Raw genomic sequence first — 21,051 nt, forward strand, 5'->3', positions numbered from 1 at the left:
CAAAAGATAATAATAATAGCAATTATTAATGAGAAAGAATCTAGAGATAATGAATTGTTTGTCCACTTGAGATTTAAGCCTTAATTTGGGCCAATCGGGGATCTACTAGCTCGAATAAAGTTTGGCCTCCCAGTGCTCGATTTTTCTTATTCAGCCCAGAATATAAATCGAGACACTAGTATTAATTTATTCCACTAGAAAATTAATACTGAATTACCTCTTTATTCTTTAGGTGAGTCGGGGCTAGTATTAGACTTAATTAATCTCCGTGTTTAAGATATCGAATATCCATTAATTAATTAATTCCTCTGACGATCAATTAATTAATTAATTAGTCGTTTAATTATAAACGACATCTCGAGTGCTACCACTTAAACTTATTATCGTATCGGAACTAATTCCACCTGCAGGGTTTAATACGATAAACTTATTAAGTTCCTCAAGAGGATATTATCATCCTGTTATCAGCAGGACACGGATCCTTATTGCAATATAATCGCATATCAAATAATAATTGTTATCACCCAAAGTATCGAGTATCTTGAACTTCAACAGAGTTCTCACCCATGATAAATCAAAGTAATAATCAATTAATTATTTACACCGATTAATTCAATTAAGGTTAAATTATTTAAGTCACCGAGATCTTGATTCTTAATTAGTCAGAATATAAGAATTCATCTCACTGTGATCCTGTTCAATACACGAAGGTACTAGCATAAATAAATAGCCAAGACAAACTATTTATCCATTTATGCTACAATCTAAACCAGCAACTCGTCCATAGTTGCCTCGATTGTGAACTCAATTTATATCTCAACTTTTTCCAATTATATGATCTTCTGTGATCTACAACACACCATATAATCTATAGTATGAGATAAATTGGACTATAATAGGATTATGCAATAACAATAATTCAGATAGGAAAATAGTAGTGAATAAGGTATCAATATATACAAGCATAAAAGCGTTGCTTTAAGTATATAACCCTTCATCCAGATCAACAGATTCTTGCTGTTGGGACTCAAAAAGGTGCTGTTGAGCTGTATGAACTTGCAGATTCTGCATCACTTATTCACTCTGTGTCATTGCATGATTGGGGGTAAGCCTTATCAATTCAAAAGAACTTGTGAAGTGGAAATAGTCATGTTGATGGCACACCATGTCTCTTCCTTTCTTAGAAGCCTTATGACTAAATATTAAACTTACATTCTCCGTCCCTTAAGGGGCATGGCAGTGTATATGTACATGTATAAGCAATTTAATGGCATTGTTCATGTGCCATTTGTAAGTAGTTATATGGCTGATAGAGAAAAAAAACTATAAATGAGGGACTAAGGGGTACTGGATATTTTTCAGTATTATTTACATTTTGCGAGTATAACTTTTTGATTCATAAAGATCATGAAGAGAAAAATTTCATTAATCATCTGAAAGTAAAAAATATTGGGATTAGTCCTTAAATTTGTATGGATGCAATCTCTTCATTATTGTTTCCCAAGTTCCATGCATTTGATTTTGATTTTTATCTCCTTGTAATCATCATGAACTGAATACATTCTTTGTGGATTTATCACAGATATTCTGTGGAAGATACTGGTCCTGTCAATTGTATTGCTTGGACACCTGATAACTCTGCTTTCGCAATTGGATGGAAGTTAAGGGGACTTACTGTTTGGTCTGTCTCAGGCTGTCGTTTGATGTCTACAATCCGCCAGATAAGTTTGAGTTCTGCATCTTCTCCTGTGATTAAGCCAAATCAAGATTTCAAGTATGAGCCCATGATGGGCGGCACATCGCTGATGCACTGGGATGAACATGGATATAGGCTTTATGCTATGGAAGAAGGATCTTCAGAGAGAATTGTTGCATTTTCTTTTGGAAAATGCTGCCTAAACAGAGGTGTTTCTGGCACAACTTATGTACGCCAAGTTATTTATGGTGAAGACCGCTTGCTTATTGTACAGTCTGAAGATACTGATGAACTTAAGATCTTGCACCTCAATCTTCCAGTTATGTATCACACTTATGATTATTGTCTGCCCGCTTTGTTTGATTCTGCCCTGCCTTTTACTGTAAGATGTTTCTGATTGACTTTGGGATGTGCCAGGTATCTTATATTTTGCAAAATTGGCCTATTCTTCATGTTGCTGCTAGTAAGGACGGAATGTATTTGGCTGTTGCTGGGCTTCATGGTTTAATCTTATACGACATACGACTAAAGAGGTGGAGAGTGTTTGGAGACGTTACTCAGGAACAACAAATTCAGTGCAGGGGATTGTTATGGCTAGGAAAAATTGTTGTGGTCTGCAATTATGTGGAATCTTCTAACACGTGAGAAATCTATTGCATATAAAACTTCACATGGAGTTGGGAGTTTCTTCTTGTTGTTTTAAACTAAACCACTAGATCTAGATCACCTTCTCTAACCCTGGTGTTGTTAAAAAGGTCTATGGAACATTGCCTTTTATTTGTTTGTCTTATGCATTGGCTTGTCGCTGCTACTCGTATTAGAACGTGGTGTTTAATTTTGTACTTTGTTCTGATGAAAGCACATCTTACGAGAAATTTGTTTCTACAAAATTTTGTTTTCAAAGAAAAAATCAACTGCATTATGTGGTCTGTAACTTATGTGGTAGTTGGAATGAATCCTTTACTTTTCATGTTTTTGGTGTAGCTTGTTTGTCACTTGTCCGATAATTTTCATTTATTGACATGTGGTTTTGTCACAATTGTTGGTGATTGTAGGTATGAATTGCTTTTCTACCCAAGATATCACCTCGATCAAAGTTCATTACTTTGCCGGAAGCCATTGCTTACAAAGCCAATGGTCATGGATGTTTATCATGATTATTTGCTCGTCACTTATCGCCCGTTTGATGTTCATATATACCATGTGAAAATAACTGGTGAATTGTCACCTTCTAGCTCTCCAGATTTACAGGTAATTAAATGCTTCAAAAAGAATTTTCTTGAATAGTTGTTAAAATATGTTACCTGACAAACACTGTTATAGTTCTGTCAGTGTCAAATGAATTAAGATTTCTCTCAAATGACAGTATAGTGATAGTATTATATTCTTCATACATTTTTTAAGTGATAAAATGACAAACAGCTTTCTACAGTACGAGAACTTTCAATCATGACTGCGAAGAGCCATCCTGCTGCAATCCATTTTATTCCTGATCAGCTTCCACAGGACTACATGTCAAGAAATGATATATCATCAACCCATGAGCCTTCTAAGTATGTGCTTATTTTCCTTCTTTTCATTTATTAACTCTTTACTTTCTTGAGGTTTTCCTGATGAATGGTTGTATGCTCCTTTAGGTGTTTAATACTGCGGATGAATGGGGACCTTTCACTACTTGATTTGGATGATGGCCGAGAAAGAGAGCTCACTCACTCTGTAGAGTTATTTTGGGTTACCTGTGGTCAGTCGGGGGAGAAAACTAACTTAATTGAGGAAGTTTCCTGGTTAGACTATGGCCATCGGGGGATGCAGGTACTGGTTTCTGCAGGCATTATGCCTCTTGGTAAGATTATCCATTCTACTTGACATTTCTGTTGCTAATTTTTCTAGAAGCTCACCTGCAGGTCTGGTATCCATCTCTAGGTGCTGATCCATTTAAACAGGAAGATTTTTTACAGGTAATATGTGGCTAGTAGTTCTCTAGGCATTTAATTTTTCCTACACATATATGTTGGACCATCCATCAAACTCTTCATATACAAGTACCAAGCCTGTGAAACTGTTTTAAGTATCTATTGACAGTTCAATTTTGATATGTGCATCAGTTATGTCTCTTCATGCCCTCATTTGATGTTTAAATATATTTTCTTAAGTGGTCCTGGATGTTTAGTAGTAAACAAGTTTTCTGCTATTGCAAGGCTTAAAGTTCTACATTATCATTTTGTTCATCTCACCTAAAATATGCTGTTTGACGTGATATTAGTTGGATCCGGAGCTGGAATTTGATCGTGAGGTATATCCTCTTGGTCTACTTCCAAATGCTGGTGTAGTAGTTGGTGTTTCCCAGAGAATGTCGTTTTCAGCGTGTACAGAGTTCCCGTGTTTTGAACCGTCTCCTCAAGCTCAAACCATATTACACTGTCTACTTCGGCATCTTCTTCAGGTAAATAAGTGAACAATGTTGGCTATCAATAAATGAGATTCTCTTCTGTGGCATAGCACTTGTTATGAAATTCAGAATAGAGGCCAGTTCATCTCTTAAACACCTCTTTTCTGATGTACCACTCTAATGTGAGAGTCATCAATGTGATCTTATTAAACAATCATGATAGTTTTTTGCTAGCACGAGCTCAACATCAGTCAATAGAAGAATTAGCATGCATCAAACTGAATGTTGTTAATGAATGTTTGTTGCAAAGGAGCTGAACCTTTGTTTCTTCACTGATGAATTGGCCGTAGGGTGGTTTAACTCATACTGAGTTCTTAGTCTGGGTTTGAAATTCTTTATATAAAACTTATTTTCCTGAAAAATTAGGAGAAGTTCTTGCATGCCGCATAGCTCTATATAAAAAAGTTCTGATTATGAGTTTTACTACAGAGAGACAAGAGGGAAGAAGCTCTACGCCTTGCTCAATTATCAGCAGAGAAGCCACATTTTTCTCATTGCCTGGAATGGCTTCTATTTACAGTTTTTGATGCTGAAATTTCCAGGTGACTGATCTAGATATTCTGTCCATTCATATATTTCAATACAAGCCATTCCGAGCTCATCTCAGTTGGGCTTCTTCTGTTCTGGCCTAATTCAGAAGCTTTTAGTCTCACGGATTTTTATATACACATATGTGTTGTGTGTGTGTGTTTGTTCTTTCATGCTTTCTTCTTCTCTGTCTAGTATCCTGTAAATATATTTCCTCTGATACAAGTATACTAAAGAGGAATTTCTGTAGGAACTTGTATGAAATTCACCGCTGCATGAGCAATCATAAGATCTGTAACCAAATTAGTTCAATTAATATGCAGTTCTTAATTTATGATATCTTTTCTGCAGACAAAATTCAAGCAAAACCCAGGGTGCTGTAGCTAATCACTCTCCCTCTCTTCTGGAAAAGAGCTGTGATTTGATCAGAAACTTTCCTGAATATTATGATGTTGTTGTTAGTGTAGCACGCAAGACTGATGGTCGGCATTGGGCTGATTTATTTTCTGCTGCCGGCAGATCAACCGAGTATGATACTTGATTTTCTTGATTTTGCTTTAGAAATATTTTAGAAACTTGTTTGCAAGGGGAACTTGAACTATGTCATATTTTTCTTCAATTTTGAAACCTATCGAAATTATCACTGTAGAGAGAAGTTGTGAAGTACAGAGATGTTAGATTGTTCTTAGAAATTTTTTGTCATAAGCACTTTGTCTGCCTACACTTGGTCGTTGAGAATGAAGTATTTTACTTTTAGGTTGTTCGACGAATGTGTTCAGCAAAGATGGTACCGCACTGCAGCATGCTATATACTTGTAAGTACCTTTTAGTTACCTTCTGTTCGCTTTATGCATTTGTTCATTTCCTGATTACCTTGGGTCATTTTTGTTTTCCCTTGTTTGTTAAAGAAAAGAGTTCCTGCTCCTGGTCTTCTTATTCTTATATAGACCCTCAGTCTTAAATGTGGTTAGGATTGCGAGAACCCTGCTTGCATATGTGGTGTTGGCTGTCACCAGTCACCCAGTCGGAGTTACTAGTAGCATAATTTCCTTCTTGGTGTACGATAGACTTTATGTAGTATTTATGTCACAAATCATTCTCGTGCATCACCATGAATATAACTGATTTTGCATAATCTTGCTTGTCTTTACATTCTGTGCATTGTATGCAGATATTTTTGGCACATCATCCTCTGCTTGAGATATAGTGTCAAAAGAATTTCCTCCATAATATTCTCTGTTAATATTTTGAACTAAAGAAAAAGGAGAGTGACTTCTTTGAATGCGAATGATTGTATTGTGCTAATTGAAACCTTGCTTGCTTCTGTTACAGGTCATTGCTAAACTTGAAGGCCCTGCTGTGAGTCAATGTTGTGCCTTGAATTTATTACAGGTGATAATATTTTGTCTGTATTTACTCAAAATAAGCACATGGAAATCTGTAGTCTTTATATCTAGTTGAACCGAAATAAATTACATGGGCTCCAACCCTTTTAGATACTTGAATATTGCTATATGTCATGCTTTCCTCATACTGCCTGGCTGATATTTTGTGCATCATTCCTTGCGACGCTATACCAGAGTGTTCCTTATTTTTCCCTCTTGAGTTGTATTTAATACATTCTGATGAGGACTTATCCATTGTTTAGGCTACACTTAATGAGTCTTTGTATGAACTGGCTGGGGAGCTGGTAAGTGTCTGCATTACCTTGTGTGATTTCTTAAGGATGGACACTTTTTTCCCTCCCTCTAATTTTCTTTAGTGCTTAACCCTTTTCTTTTAGGTGAGGTTTCTACTTAGATCAGGAAGAGATTATGAACACTCTAGTACGGATTCTGAGAAAGATTCTCCAAGACTCTTGGGATATTTTCTTTTCCCTTCTAGTTTCAGGAAGCAATCAAATGATGCAAAAAGGTAAAGCTGGGTAATTAGTTTGTCAAATTATGTGTTTTGTAATAATTGTTCCACTTGTTTGGCTTCATCACTCTCATTGATTCCTATGAACTTTTTCCTTTTCATTGAACATACGGCAGCCCCTCTTCAAAAGAGCCTAGTGCACATATTGCTTCTGTTAAAAATATTCTGGAAAGCCACGCCAGCTATTTGATGTCTGGAAAGGAACTTTCAGAGCTTGTTGCATTTGTCAAAGGCACACAGTTTGATCTAGTGGTATGATTCCTCCTTTTTTTTCCCCCTTCAGAAGAGTGATCTTCTCATTACCCTTTGAGATATATAACATGATAGAATTATTACAGGAGTATCTTCAACGAGAAAGATATGGAAGTGCTCGTCTGGAGGACTTTGCTTCAGGGCTTGAAATGATTGGGCAGAAGGTAATCCTTCTGTAGAGCACTCTTGACTGAGACTTTTTAAACGCTTTTCATCACTTATGAACTTCGAACATCTTTCTTGACGCAAATTCAAGATACTGCCTGGCTATCCCATCATCTTGCTAATTCTGCTTTTGTTCTGGTTGATACACAATATTTGTATCCTCAGTTCTCTAAATTTTTGGAAGTGTGTTATTCAGTTTTTGCCTTTTGGGGTGTGTTCTATTTGATAGAAAAGGGTGGAAAACAAATATATTTTCCACCATTTTCTCATGTTGTGTACAATGTGATATGGAGCAGTTAGCAGTTCACGCAGCTTTTGGTTTGTGTCTAGGCACTTTTGGCCTATGTTCTTTTATTTGTTTTCAGTCTTTGTGTTCTTTTAGGAGTCTATTTCCTTTCCGTATTGTTCTAGGTTTGTTTCTAGGACTATATATATGTTCTAATATGTATTAAGAGGGGATACAATATTTGTTTAGATTTATATATCTATTTCTTTCTTTTTCGTACGAAGAACGTTTGTCTTCTACGTAATACCGTCCCGTGTCAGTTGGTATTCAGAGCCAAGGTTTTTCCTCGGCAATGGTTAACGACAAAGACAAGGTACCTGAGCCTACCATCGCTGATGTGCTCAGAGAGGTGCAACGTCTGACAATAGCAGTTGATATGTTAACTACTCGTGTTGAGCGAGTAGAGGAACGTCGGGGTAATCCAGGAGACGGAGAAGGAGGCAGGAGAGTTGCTCGTGTCCTTCAACGTACGGGTCCCCAACCGATTGGTGTGAAACAAACTTATGAGGAGGATTCATCTGATGAAGAAGCGGAAGAGTTTTTTGCAGAAAATCCTAACCCTAACCCTAGGGGAAACCAAAGGCATGATGAGTTTCGCATGAAGGCAGACCTTCCCTCCTTCAATGGAAACTTCAATATTGAAGCTTTCCTAGACTGGATCGCTGAAGTTGAAAGATTCTTTGATTTCGCAGAAATTCATGAAAACAAACAAGTGAAACTGGTGGCATATCGCTTAAAAGGAGGAGCTTCGTCTTGGTGGGAGCAAGTGCAAAACCAACGACGACGTTTGGGAAAACAACCGGTGAGATTATGGGTGAAGATGAAGAGGATGATGATGGCTCGTTTTCTTCCTCCGGATTATGAACAGTTTCTATTCCATCAATATCAGACACTAATTCAGGGACAAAAATCTGTAGCAGATTATACTACGGACTTTTTGCGCTTATCGTCGCGAAATAATCTGATGGAGACTGAAGGGCAACAAGTTTCGAGATATATTCATGGGCTGAAGCCAACAATCCGTGAGAAGATTGGATGTCAAGTTATCCTCACTCTCAGCGAGGCCCAGAATATGGCGCAACGGGCCGAATCCATGGGATTTAGGAGCTACTATGGGAGAGAAGAAAATCGCAGGAATTTTGGTGAAACAAACAAACCAAACTCTAACCTCGAAGTTGCTTCAAGTTCTAATAAACGAGAAATTGCTGTGAAGGAGAACATAAAGAAACAATCAGAAAATCCATATGCTAAGCCAACCGGAGATAAATGCTACAGATGCCAGGAGATTGGGCACCGATCGAACAATTGTCCGAAACGCCGTCCGGTGAATATGACTGAGCATGGTAAGGATGACGACGCAACTGAGCATGAAATCGATGAAGAAGAGGGAGTTTGCAGACCTGATGGAGAAGAATATGACGAACACCCAACGTATGTGGTTCGTAAGGTTCTACTAGCACCACGAGGAGATGACTCCCAACGCAACGCTCTATTCCGAACCAGGTGTACGATCTCTCATCAGATTTTCGAGTTAATTATAGATAGTGGCAGCTGTGAGAATATTATTTCTCAAAGTTTGGTTCGAGCATTACAATTACCTGTGGAAAAACATCCTGAACCATATAGTATTGTGTGGATTACTAATGGTGAGGGTATCAAGGTTAAGGAGAGGTGTCGTGTGCCTTTATCTATTGGAAAATATTATAAAGATGAGGTTATGTGTGACATTGTGGACATGGATGCTTGTCAATTACTATTTGGCAGACCTTGGCAGTTTGATCTTGGCACTACTCATGATGGGAGGAAAAATATTTATCAGTTCTTCAAGGATGGGAAGAGCATAACGTTGCTGCCTTTAGGGTTTAAAAAGAAAATTGAAAACCATAAGTTTCTGACATTAACCCGTTCAGTGAAAGAATTGATGGACGATGCACGAGATACTAGAGAAATTCTTGCTTTGGTGGTGAAGACGGTACCCATGGTCGAAAATTCTGCAAGGATGAACGAGACTCCAGATCGAGTTCTCGAATTGTTTAAGGAATTTCAAGATTTGGTTCCTGACGAGCTTCCTTCAAAGTTACCGCCAATGAGAAATATACAACATGCCATTGACTTGGTCCCCGGAGCCTCGTTACCAAACTTACCTCACTACCGTATGAGTCCAAAAGAGGGAACAATTTTGCAACAGATGGTAGAGGATTTGTTACTCAAAGGGTTGATTCGAGTAAGCATGAGCCCTTGTGCAGTTCCCGCGTTACTAACTCCAAAGAAAGATGGTTCTTGGCGCATGTGCGTGGACAGTCGAGCAATAAATAAGATCACTGTGCGTTACAGGTTTCCGATTCCACGGTTAGAAGATATGTTAGACAACTTATCTGGGGCGAGAATTTTTAGCAAGATAGACCTGCGAAGTGGTTACCATCAGATCCGCATCAGACCGGGAGACGAGTGGAAGACGGCTTTCAAAACAAAAGAGGGTCTTTATGAGTGGCTCGTTATGCCGTTCGGATTGTCAAATGCCCCTAGCACATTTATGCGATTGATGAATGAGGTATTACAGCCATTTATGAATAAGTTTGTGGTGGTCTACTTTGATGACATCCTAGTTTATAGCACTAATGAAGACGAACATGTCGAGCACCTGCGCCAGGTTTTGATCGTTTTACAGGCTAATAAACTTTACATTAACCAAAAAAAATGCAGTTACATGCAAACTAGTCTTCTTTTCCTTGGTTTTGTGATTAGTGGGGATGGAATTCGTGTGGATGAGGAGAAGGTTAGAGCGATCCGTGACTGGCCTATCCCAAAATCTGTGACGGAGGTCCGTAGCTTTCATGGACTTGCTACCTTCTATAGGCGGTTCATTCGAAATTTTAGTACTATTATGGCGCCTATGACAGATTGTTTGAAGAAAGGAAAATTTCAATGGAGTTCTGAACAAACGAAGAGCTTTGAGCTGATTAAGGAGAAGTTGTGTTCAGCCCCTGTACTCGCACTTCCCAGTTTTGACAAGCTTTTTGTTGTGGAATGTGACGCATGTGGAGTTGGAATTGGTGCTGTTCTGTCTCAGGAGGGAAAGCCGGTGGCTTATTTTAGTGAGAAGTTGAACGAAGCACGGCAAAAGTGGTCCACCTATGATCAAGAATTTTATGCTGTATTTCGCGCCTTGAAGCATTGGGAACATTATCTCCTTCAGGATCAATTTGTTCTTTATACGGACCATCAGGCGTTGAAGCATATTAATAGTCAAAAGAATATTAGCAAGATGCATGCTAGATGGGTGGCGTACCTGCAACAATTCCCGTTCACATTGAAGCACAAATCTGGTGTTCAGAACAAACCCGCCGATGCATTAAGTAGGCGTGCAGCTCTATTGGTGACGATGAGCCATGAGGTAGTTGGTTTTGAAGTTCTTCCCGAATTGTATGCAGCTGATGAGGACTTTGCGAAAATATGGAATCAGTTGCCTGTTGAAGACTTTTACTCACATGAAGGTTATCTTTTTAAGGGTAATCGATTGTGCATCCCTCGAACTTCCTTAAGGGACAAATTAGTTCGTGATCTGCATGGTGGTGGTTTGAGTGGACACCTTGGTCGAGAGAAAACTACTACTAGTTTGGAAGAACGATATTATTGGCCCCAGTTAAAACGCGAAGTTGCAAAGTTTGTACGGCGATGTTATATTTGCCAAACGGCTAAGGGGCAAGCCCAGAATACTGGATTATACATGCCATTACCTGTTCCGGAAGCTATTTGGGAAGACTTATCTATGGATTTCGTTCTCGGTCTTCCTCGAACTCAACGGGGAGTTGATTCTGTTTTTGTTGTTGTGGATAGGTTCTCAAAGATGGTACATTTTATTCCCTGCAAGAAGACCTCAGATGCTTCACACATTGCACGCCTTTTCTTTCGAGAGATTGTTCGCTTGCATGGGGTGCCTAAATCTATTACCTCTGATCGCGATTCTAAGTTCCTTAGTCATTTTTGGTTGACGTTGTGGAAGATGTTTGATACTTCACTGAATTTTAGCAGCACGGCGCATCCACAAACGGATGGACAGACTGAGGTCGTTAATCGAACTTTAGGCAATCTTATTCGTTGTATTTGTGGAGACCGTCCTAAGTAGTGGGATTTTGCTTTGCCACAAGCAGAATTTGCTTTCAATAATGCAGTCCATAGCTCGACAGGAAGAGCTCCTTTTGCTGTTGTTTATCAGAAATCTCCTCACCATGCCGTTGACTTGGTCAAGCTACCCAAGATTGCTAGTATCTCTGCTGCAAATTTGGCTAATGATGTTTGTGATATTCAGACGGCAGTTCGTCAGAAATTGTTGGAGACTACTAAGAAATTCAAGGAAGCTGCTGATAAACATCGTCGCTTGAATGTGTTCGAGGTTGGTGATGAAGTGATGGTTTTCCTTCGCCGTGAACGCTTTCCGGTCGGGCAATATCATAAGTTGCAGCCAAAGAAATATGGTCCTTATAAGATTGTACACAAGATTAATGATAACGCTTATGTGGTGGACCTGCCAGAGTCGATGGGTATTTCACGCACCTTTAATGTGGCTGACTTGTATCGCTATTTTCCTGCTGAGCCATCTGTATACCCGGATCACTCGAGGACGAGTTTTATTTCAAGTGGGGGAGACTGATATGGAGCAGTTAGCAGTTCACGCAGCTTTTGGTTTGTGTCTAGGCACTTTTGGCCTATGTTCTTTTATTTGTTTTCAGTCTTTGTGTTCTTTTAGGAGTCTATTTCCTTTCCGTATTGTTCTAGGTTTGTTTCTAGGACTATATATATGTTCTAATATGTATTAAGAGGGGATACAATATTTGTTTAGATTTATATATCTATTTCTTTCTTTTTCGTACGAAGAACGTTTGTCTTCTACGTAATACCGTCCCGTGTCACAATGGATAATTTTTTTCGGTCAGGATGGAATGATTTCCTTGGGTAGCTCTTTTCCCTCCTTTTCACGCCAATTGTGGATGATATTATCATAAGGGATTGGTGTGATAATATTATCATGAGAGGAAAGATGACCGTGATAAACTTTTTTTCCACCCTAAAGAACATGAGATAAAAAAAGTAGGGACCTCTAACATGGAGTATTAAAATTTACCTATCTTTTCTTATCCCTCATTTTCTCGTGATAAATATGCAATCAAAGAGAACAAACTCTTATGGTTATTTTGTTAGATGTCTCGATGATTGCTGCCTAGATTAAGTTGATATTGCAATAGAGCCAAACCTAGTCTTTTTCTTATGCAAGTTGCTTGATGTTTGTTGGATCCTACTGGATGCATGTGTAAAATGCAGAATGCATGCACCGATTAACAAATGACTACATTCAATTGTCCAATATATTCAAGTAACTTGGTATACTTGTATCATTCACCACCTTGTCGCTTTCCCATGCAGCTGCATATGGGAACGTTGCAAAGTCGTTTGGATGCAGAATTCCTACTGGCAAATATGTGCTCAGTCAAATTTAAGGAATGGATCGTGGTCTTGGCCACATTATTGAGGCGCTCAGAGGTATGGCCAACATTTTTCTAAAATTATAAGAATGCCATTTCTTGCATCTAACTCTCCGATTCCTGTTGACACATTTCACTTTCCTTGTCGTTAGGTCCTCTATGATTTATTTAGGCATAATTTGCAGTTGTGGAAAGCATACAGCCAGACGATACAGGTAACGGTCTCAGTTCACATATCTCAGCTGTAGCACCTAATATTTTGTTATACTTATCGTGCTTTTGCTGCATGCAATGTTTAAGGCACATGAAGCTTTTGCTGAATACCATGACTTGTTGGAAGAGTTGGAGGGAAGGCTTTCGTCAACTCCTAGCGCTGAAGGTAAATGAGCTAACTGATCGTCTAAAACCCCACAAATTTGGTTTGACACGAACCTTTGCAACTCCTCGCTTCTTCATCATGGCCTAAGCGAAAACATTCTCTGAAGATCGATGAATATATATGCCGTTTCATGTTGGAAGAAGACCCTTTAGTTGCCTATGGAAATTGCAGCAGAAGTTACAGTAAACAATGTATGTGCATAAAAATAACGCTTCTCCATCGTCTGCTTATTTTTATTAATAATTTTTCTTTCATTCTTGAGAGCTTTGTATCGTCTTCCTCCCCCTTCTAGAGAGAGAGAGAGAGAGAGAGAGTGCTAGATAGAGAGATAGCCGGCTATTAAGTAGGATGTACACAAAATTTGTATTAAGTTTAGACAAAAGTTTGCGATGAAAAAAAAAATCTTGTGTGCGAGATATTATTGATATGTAAAATTATTATATATGTATCAAAACATAGAAGTTACAATCATACAATACTTTATGCTTCACTTCAAACAATTCTACAGAAACGGCCGTAGTTGCTTATTTATTCAAACATTCTTCATAGACAAAATCAATATATGAGATTCTCAAACACATTACTAATATTAGTCTTACTCTATCCACATTCCATTAATTGTTGATCCATTTTAACACATTCACCAAGTGAAGCTGATGGATTCAAACTCAAGATTGTCTGCCTGCCCAGATGAACATATAGCTGCAACTTCCTCTCTCATTTTCTTGGGCCCACTAACAAGTGCTCCAACGCTTGATTCTTTAATCTCCAACAAGATCCCTACAATAATGATCACATACATCAATCAAACACTCTGTGTGTGTGTGTATGTGTGTGTGTGTTGTTGTGAACTTTTTACTTACTCTTGAGGTTGGGCCTCTGACCATAATGCACATTGACAGATTTGATCATGGATTGCAGTGGAAGGCTCTCCATCTCCACATCATCTTGATCAAACGATGAATTGGATGTTGATCCACTACTCCCAGATTCATCCATGTCTTGAACTTGCTTGGCTTCGTCTGCATTGCATTTCTTGTTCCACAGGAACGCCGTGCTGGCTGCCACGACCATGGAGAAGCAGAGGAACAGCATGCTCGCGGAGCCTTTCTTGGTGTAGGAAAAGAACACGTTGATGTTTTGGTCGACAGGGTAGACTACGTATTGCGTGAAGAACCCGAACAGCACGAGGTAGATGGCGAAAGACGATGATATTATCGCAGCAAGGCATAGCCAACTGTTGGGGCCTAACGTGGGAGATATGGGAATGTCACATGATTCTGGTTTGAACCAAATTGTACGATGTTTTGGGATCTGCTCTTTGAGTTGCCCTTTCTCTCTCGTCACGTACGCCTCGACTTGCAGGTCTAGTTTGCAGGAATTCGAGGTGGAAGAAGTTGGGAGGATTAGGTCTAATATGGAGAGATGTGATGAGTTCTTGAATGAGGAGATGAGCATGATCTTGGGAGTCTTGCATTTTAGTGTGGAGTTTATGAAGATTAGCTCTCTTATAATGGAGATGAATGGGGTGATGCCACTCCCTCCACTGATCATCACTAGCGTGTCGTGCCTGTGGACGCGTTCGGGGACGGTTATGAGTCCAAAAAATACCGTACAAATGCTCGTATTCGAATGTTATCAATGCATGTTATGTGTAAAGCGTACCTTAGAAAATGAGTGGCGGCGGGCCCGTACGGCCCCTCCACGGCCGCCTCGAGGCGATCGAGGGGGGACGGGGATGAGAGCATGTCATAGAGGCTTCTAGTCCAATTCCCTTCACATTTGATCAACACACTTAGCTTTTGTGGCTCCAAGTTGCTATTTGAGATGATGGTGAAAGGGTGCCATTGTAGCTTGGAAATGGAGGGCACATTTATGAAGATGGTACTAGTTGGATTGTAACTCAAAGCTGCCGTAGATCCAAGAAAAGATGAAATATGAGCCGTTGGATCAGTCTAAAACTACACCAATCATGCAAGTAAGGACTAATTATAGTTTGAAGTCTCAACTTTCAGCGAATTTCGGTTTATCCTCAACTTTGATTTTTCTTTTTTCTTTTTTTCATAGTTTGAATTTTGAGAAATTGTTTAATTATAGCCACAGTCACATAAAAACTTATGATATATTTAGTTGTTCCTTATCGAAATAACACCCACAATGATGATCAATTACCACGAGAACGAAGCCTATTTATTCCACACTAAACCAAATTTGTAGCGGTAGTAAGCGCATTATCACCAGACTATGGGTGTAGTCAGAATCACACTTGAAAGTTAGTGCAATGAAGTAAACTTTCAAGCTCGATTCCAACTACACCGGTCATTCACTAACGGTGCGCTATCTACCAGTGAAAATCTCCTTTAGTGCATACAATATATTAAGCTCTGATGTCGTGGTAATTGGTCATCGTTTCAAGTGTAATCATTATAAATAAATAAAACAACTATCGTTTGCTGTGATTATAATTAAACAGTTTCTTAAAATTCAAATCATAAAAAAGACGAATCAAAGTTAAAGTTACTGAAATCCACTGCAAGTTCAGGTTATAAATATACTATAATATATAAATTATACTCCATCCGTTCACAAAACATAGTCCATTTTTGTCATTTTGAGATGTCCACAAAAATTAATCAATTTCTACTTTTGGAAGTTTTCTATCACATGGTGGACTCATTTCTCCACTCACAAATCACAGTACAATTAATTATTATTATTAACACTATCTTTTAAGTGAGATCATAAACTGAACCATTTTCATTAAAATTCGTGTCGTCTTCTTCTGGGACTATTTTTGGTGGACGGAGGGAATATAATAATAATAATAATTAAAATTGTATGAAATTATGTACCTCGACTTTTGAAAAAGTTGAGTTCAATTATATCGCAGGAGAGAAGTCTTGCGGAGACAAGCCTAGCTTTGTTCCTGGATTGTAAGAACCTCAAATATCGATCCATGAGAAAGAGATAGAAACCAGGAAGCATAATGCATGCAAACCCAATGCCAATGTGCCAAATGAAGAAAATCATGAAGAAAATGTAGAGATAGTGAGTGTAGAGAAACAGCTCAAACATTTTCCTTCTAATTTTAGGGTAAGAAGTAATCCACATGGCCAATCCACATAGCAATGACATCTCTCCTGCTACGTTTGATACGTAGTTGTCACCCCATTTCAGCGCCTGAATATATTAACAAATATATTAGGAAAAAATTAAATAGGAGTATATGTTTTTTGGATTTATCATGTATGGATTATGATAGTAGGGCTGATAGATTTTACATAAATATATTTGGTGATGGACAATTTGGTCGGATGGGATTTTCTGTCCCGCAATTTATTGTGTATATACCATCGTGTCTCACTCTTAATTTTTCTAGTTTATGTATATTTGTTATAAAAATAAAATATTATTATATAATAAGCTCTATTTAATATTTGTTACTAAAAATTAAAATTATATATCCTAACTTTTGAATTAATTAATCCAAATAATCCATTCTTAATTCCAATAAATATAAAAAATAATTAGTAACTCTAATTGGATGAATGAACCCTAGTTAATTATCTTAAAATTATACTAAAACATGATAAAGAAAAATAAAATAAAAAATATAACAAGTTAAGAGTGAGACACTGTAGTGCACAGTAAATTATGGGACATATGGTCTCATCGGCAATTCGATATCGTGTATACCACAATTTTTGGTGTACCACCATTAAATTTAATATTTTAGTAAAAGTTATTATGAAAGAAGAATTAATTGTAATATAATCAATCTTAATTAATAGTATTAAAATATTATAAATCGTAATAATGAGTTATTCACCAAATTTTGACAATTTAAAACAAATAAATAATTATAAATCCTAATTGGATTTGTATTACAACCCTAAATTAACATTTACAAAATTAAAATAATCAAAAGAAATTGAAACTGAAAAAAATTGGAGCAAAATAAGAAAAATGAAAATAGTACATAAGTTTAACACTAAAAATTGTATCCTAAAAAAGCCAAAAAAGTGTATCACAAATATTCGTGTGTTACTAAATAAAATTGAGATTTTTAAAAACTCTCAAGATTTGACAACTTAGCTATAAGATGATTCCTATATATTCTTAATTCTTTTGGTAAGTATTTTCTACTATTTCTTTATATATTCCATAAATAGGACTACAAAATTTTGCCGTTCAAACTTGAAAGTGAAGATAAGACACTCTTTGAGAGTATTTGATATGTTTCCACAATATACTCAAAAACTAAAAGCGAAAATAAAATAAAATAAAAACATGACCTAAAAATTGCGTCAAGATGACATCATAATTTTCAGCATATATAGGTTTTCTGATATAAATAATTGAAACAGCTCATTTTTGTGGGGATTTTGTGATAAAACGAAAATATTGGTATATTTTCATAGCCATATAATGTTGACAAGTGTGAAAAAAAGAAGTGTTTTTTTCTTGTTTGTCACAAGGCATCTTTGCTGACATTACCAACAACCGAAATGGTTGAACCTTTTTGTGTGGATTGTGAAGGTGGGCCCCTCTCAAATCTTGAATTTCAATTTCCCACTTCACTTCCACTTGTTATTTGTGGGTACATTTCTAGAAATTTTGCATTTTGCAGTAGTTGACAAGTTATTATTATATAAGTATATTTCATCAAAATAGAATTAAGTAAATTATGTGTGTGACAAACTATTAGGATTTTATGTGGTGGAGGTTTACTTTATTTTTTGTTATTATAGCTTATTGTATGAAAACAATAAATTATTCAATAGTATTAGATAAATTATGCATTAAGATTTATGGGAGTATGTCTTGTCACAAGTTACATAATTTTGGGAAAATATGAGTGTGCAAGGAATAAAATGAAAATGGGAATGTGAAAGGGAATGAATATTAATTCATGTGGTGGGAAAAACTTCTTTAGATGGGAACTTGACTACTAATTTGATTTGCTTGGTGATCACTGGATTTCTTTTTGTTTCTCCAATGCAAAAAAGTTAGGTGGGTAATGATGTGTTCAAGTAAATTGAAAAAAAAAAAGTTTTAAAAAAGCATTGAGGTAATTATGAATTGAGGTCCAACAAAAAAGGGGATCTAGCAATATCTTAAGAAATTAATAATAGTGAAAAGGGATCAAATTATGTTTGTGGTTGTCAATTAATCTTGTAAACCAAGTGTTCATGTGCATTATTTGATAATGTAATCAGTGGTTTATACTATTTATCACCACTTAATTAATTAAACCTAACGTTGTTATGAGTGGCTTCACCACAATCATCATTAATTCTCTCCTTTCACTAACCCTATCATGTCTCTAATACTCCATCCATCTATCTTATTTGAAAATGAAAATTTGTTCTTTAGTAAGTAATCTATTTTGAAATTTTTTTATATATGTATAAAAAAAGTTATGCCAATCTTTCTGCTTTACCCCTATTCCCAATTCATTTTTTTTACTCGTTTCGTCCCACTATAAATGAGACTCTTTCTATTTTGGGTGTTCCATCATAAGTGAGATTTTTTTCTTTTTGGGTAAAAATTTTACTCTTTAAACACCTTTTTCACTTTTTCATCTACACACAAAATATACATTTCTTAATTTTCGTGCCCAAAAAAGAGTCTCACTTATAATGGGACGGAAAGAGTAATTGTTAATTTTTCCATTCAATCATCAAGGGTGTATCCTCTTTAATGGAAAAGGGCAGAAACTATATGTTTTTGCTACTTTTTGAATACTTTCACATGTTCAGTAAAGTTGATAATTACGAGACGAAGAAAGAAAAAATCGAGCAGATAATTTCTTCTCATTTTCATTCCAATTAATGATAATATTATCATAAAATATTGATGTCATATTTTTTTCCATCTACAATATAGGGAAAATATGGGATAAACTTTTTTTTTTTCCACTTTAAAGAGCATGAAATAAAATATGAAAATATTATCACACCACTATTCCATAATAATAATATTAATAAGTGGAAAAGAGGGAAAATTAGCTTCCTGATTTTACTTTCCATATTGCTCGAAGAAAAATGATTCACCATAAAAAATATATGTAAAAAGTGAAAAAATAGTGAAAATTATCAACTTTTTGGTATGATATCATTTTTTTTTTTGAGAAACAGTATGATATCATTATTAGAATATGTGAAATATGCTGATTATCCCTTTTCACCAAATCAAGGAATACACAATAAAAAAAAAAGAAAAGAAAAGAAAGAATTTTACCTCTGATAATCTGTGAGTGATGATCCAGTAAAGAAAGTAAATAGATCCATGAACAGTAAATAAGGCCATGGCCAAGTTTCCAAGCCAAATATGGTATTTGATGCTTGCTTCAGATGTTAATCCCAACATAGGCAAAATGGATGAACCTCTTGTAACTGGATAAAACAAAAATGTCAAACACAAATTTCCAGTCACCCCTGTCACTATGCCTACTCTATCCAACTTAGTTTGCCACCTGCATTTATTTCAAAAAAAAAAAAAAAAAAAGTTATGAATGAAGTATGCTGTTATTGAGAAACAAGAATTATATGAAAAAAAAAAAAAACCATCATTTAAATCCCTCTTTCTTTTCCTTCATTTCCTACGAACTATAATTTCACGTTCTTCCTCAAAAAAAAAACAAGAATTTCACCTTCTTAGTAGGAAATGGGAGAAAATAAAAAAGTGAGTTAAAGGGTGAATTTTTTTATACCTTATTTTCTCGTGATAAATTTATAGTAAAAAAGAACACATCTTTAATTAAGGTTAAAAAGCAAGATTCTTGAGAAAAAATTTCTTACACTTGTTCATGTTTGGACAAAGATCTTTGATAAACTTGCTCAAACCAATGGCGCACATAGCCTCCAAAATACCAAGCACAAAGAGCTATGAACATAGTGAACAAAGCTATCTCTGTTAGAGTAACAATCCCAAGCCCCTTCACAATCATTGGTCTCCTCATCAACCTCAAACTCCTTGCCTTGCTGCTGCTTTTCATTTCAATCACATTTTTCATTTTTATTTTAAAAAAAAAAAGTGATTCTTGAAAGAAAAAAAAATTAATGTTGATACCTTTTTGTGACAGCATTTTCCTTCTTCCCCAAATGCAGATAAAAGCATCCCAAAACAGCAATCAGCAGAATGGGAAATGTGAAATCCATCATGATTGGACCTATATATTACTATGAAGTTAGAGATGATTCATCAACTTCATAGGAAAAAAAATAAAATAAAATAAAAAAGAAAACCTTGTATTCCAAAGAAGCTTGAATTTGTAGCAGCCATGAGATGGGGCACCCAAATAGTGTAGTAAGTATCAGTTGGCATGATGATCCACATCATAATATTCCCCAGAAATATCACAAGAGCCAGCAACAGAATTGCTGATCTAATGGCATTGATCACGCCGGACGAGGCCATTCTAGCGCGTCAAACTCGAACTCGAACTCGGCTCGTTTGGTTGGAAGGAAAGTGAGAAGGCAAAAGGGTTGTGTATATATAGTTTTTTTTTTCTTTTCTTTGGTGACTTGAAAATGTTATGTCAGCTTGGTAATGGACTAGTGACCACAAATTGTCACTTTTCAATCTTCTTAATTTAAAACTCTTTTGGTTCTATGAAAAATTTGCCGCAATTTCTTTTTCAATACGTCTACAAAATATTTGTCACTTTCATTTATAATAGTAGGATTCACGTAACTCACTCACATTTAAAGTGAGACTCTTACTTCATTAACAACTTCACTCATATTTTATTAAAATATGTGTCGTCCACTGGAGTAAGTATATATATATATAATGTTTTTCTTGCAATCCATTATTTCTTTATTTGTATCTTTATAACTAAAGGAGTGAAATATTATTGGCTTCGCTAAGTAGAATTGTTTAATATTATTTGTA

At 36.4% G+C, this 21,051-nt stretch overlaps 2 protein-coding genes across 4 annotated transcripts; one reads left to right on the forward strand and one right to left on the reverse strand.

Moving 5' to 3' along the window:
- Positions 1–566: 566 nt before the first annotated feature.
- On the forward strand, positions 567–13,642 carry LOC130998675 (uncharacterized). Its single transcript, XM_057924089.1, has 20 exons — positions 567–579; positions 1,003–1,105; positions 1,583–2,015; positions 2,114–2,337; positions 2,752–2,947; positions 3,119–3,249; positions 3,334–3,508; positions 3,601–3,654; positions 3,960–4,139; positions 4,575–4,687; positions 5,025–5,201; positions 5,431–5,488; positions 6,006–6,065; positions 6,322–6,363; positions 6,457–6,587; positions 6,707–6,842; positions 6,929–7,006; positions 12,715–12,831; positions 12,926–12,988; positions 13,074–13,642. Exons 1-20 carry the CDS (start codon positions 567–569, stop codon positions 13,158–13,160), a joined length of 2,571 nt encoding a protein of 856 aa, XP_057780072.1. The 3' UTR covers positions 13,161–13,642.
- Positions 13,574–20,717, reverse strand: LOC130999109 (ferric reduction oxidase 2-like). Of its 3 annotated transcripts, none has more exons than XM_057924608.1 (8): positions 20,403–20,717; positions 20,227–20,326; positions 19,956–20,138; positions 19,396–19,630; positions 16,005–16,332; positions 14,818–15,061; positions 14,016–14,722; positions 13,574–13,932 (listed from the first exon to the last, which is right to left on the reverse strand). In XM_057924608.1, the coding sequence occupies exons 1-8, from the start codon at positions 20,572–20,574 to the stop codon at positions 13,793–13,795; spliced, it is 2,109 nt and encodes a 702-aa protein (XP_057780591.1). In that variant the 5' UTR covers positions 20,575–20,717; the 3' UTR covers positions 13,574–13,792. The 3 variants fall into 3 exon arrangements, with proteins under 3 accessions (XP_057780591.1, XP_057780590.1, XP_057780589.1); XM_057924607.1 differs by having other exon boundaries at positions 19,956–20,141; XM_057924606.1 differs by having other exon boundaries at positions 19,956–20,144; positions 20,403–20,711.
- Positions 20,718–21,051: the final 334 nt, after the last annotated feature.

Source organism: Salvia miltiorrhiza, chromosome 8, assembly GCF_028751815.1.
Source record: "Salvia miltiorrhiza cultivar Shanhuang (shh) chromosome 8, IMPLAD_Smil_shh, whole genome shotgun sequence".
NCBI classification, from domain to species: domain Eukaryota; kingdom Viridiplantae; phylum Streptophyta; class Magnoliopsida; order Lamiales; family Lamiaceae; genus Salvia; species Salvia miltiorrhiza.

Coding starts and splice junctions, on each gene's coding strand:
- LOC130998675 (XM_057924089.1), top strand. Junction 2,338..2,751: donor TATGTGGAATCTTCTAACAC/GTGAGAAATCTA, acceptor TGGTGATTGTAG/GTATGAATTGCTTTTCTACC. Junction 5,202..5,430: donor GCTGCCGGCAGATCAACCGA/GTATGATACTTG, acceptor TTTTACTTTTAG/GTTGTTCGACGAATGTGTTC.
- LOC130999109 (XM_057924606.1), bottom strand. CDS start 20,574: ATGGCCTCGTCCGGCGTGATCAATGCCATTAGATCAGCAATTCTGTTG. Junction 19,631..19,955: donor TTGTCCAAACATGAACAAGT/GTAAGAAATTTT, acceptor AAATAAATGCAG/GTGGCAAACTAAGTTGGATA. Junction 15,062..16,004: donor CAACTTTTTCAAAAGTCGAG/GTACATAATTTC, acceptor GATCTACGGCAG/CTTTGAGTTACAATCCAACT.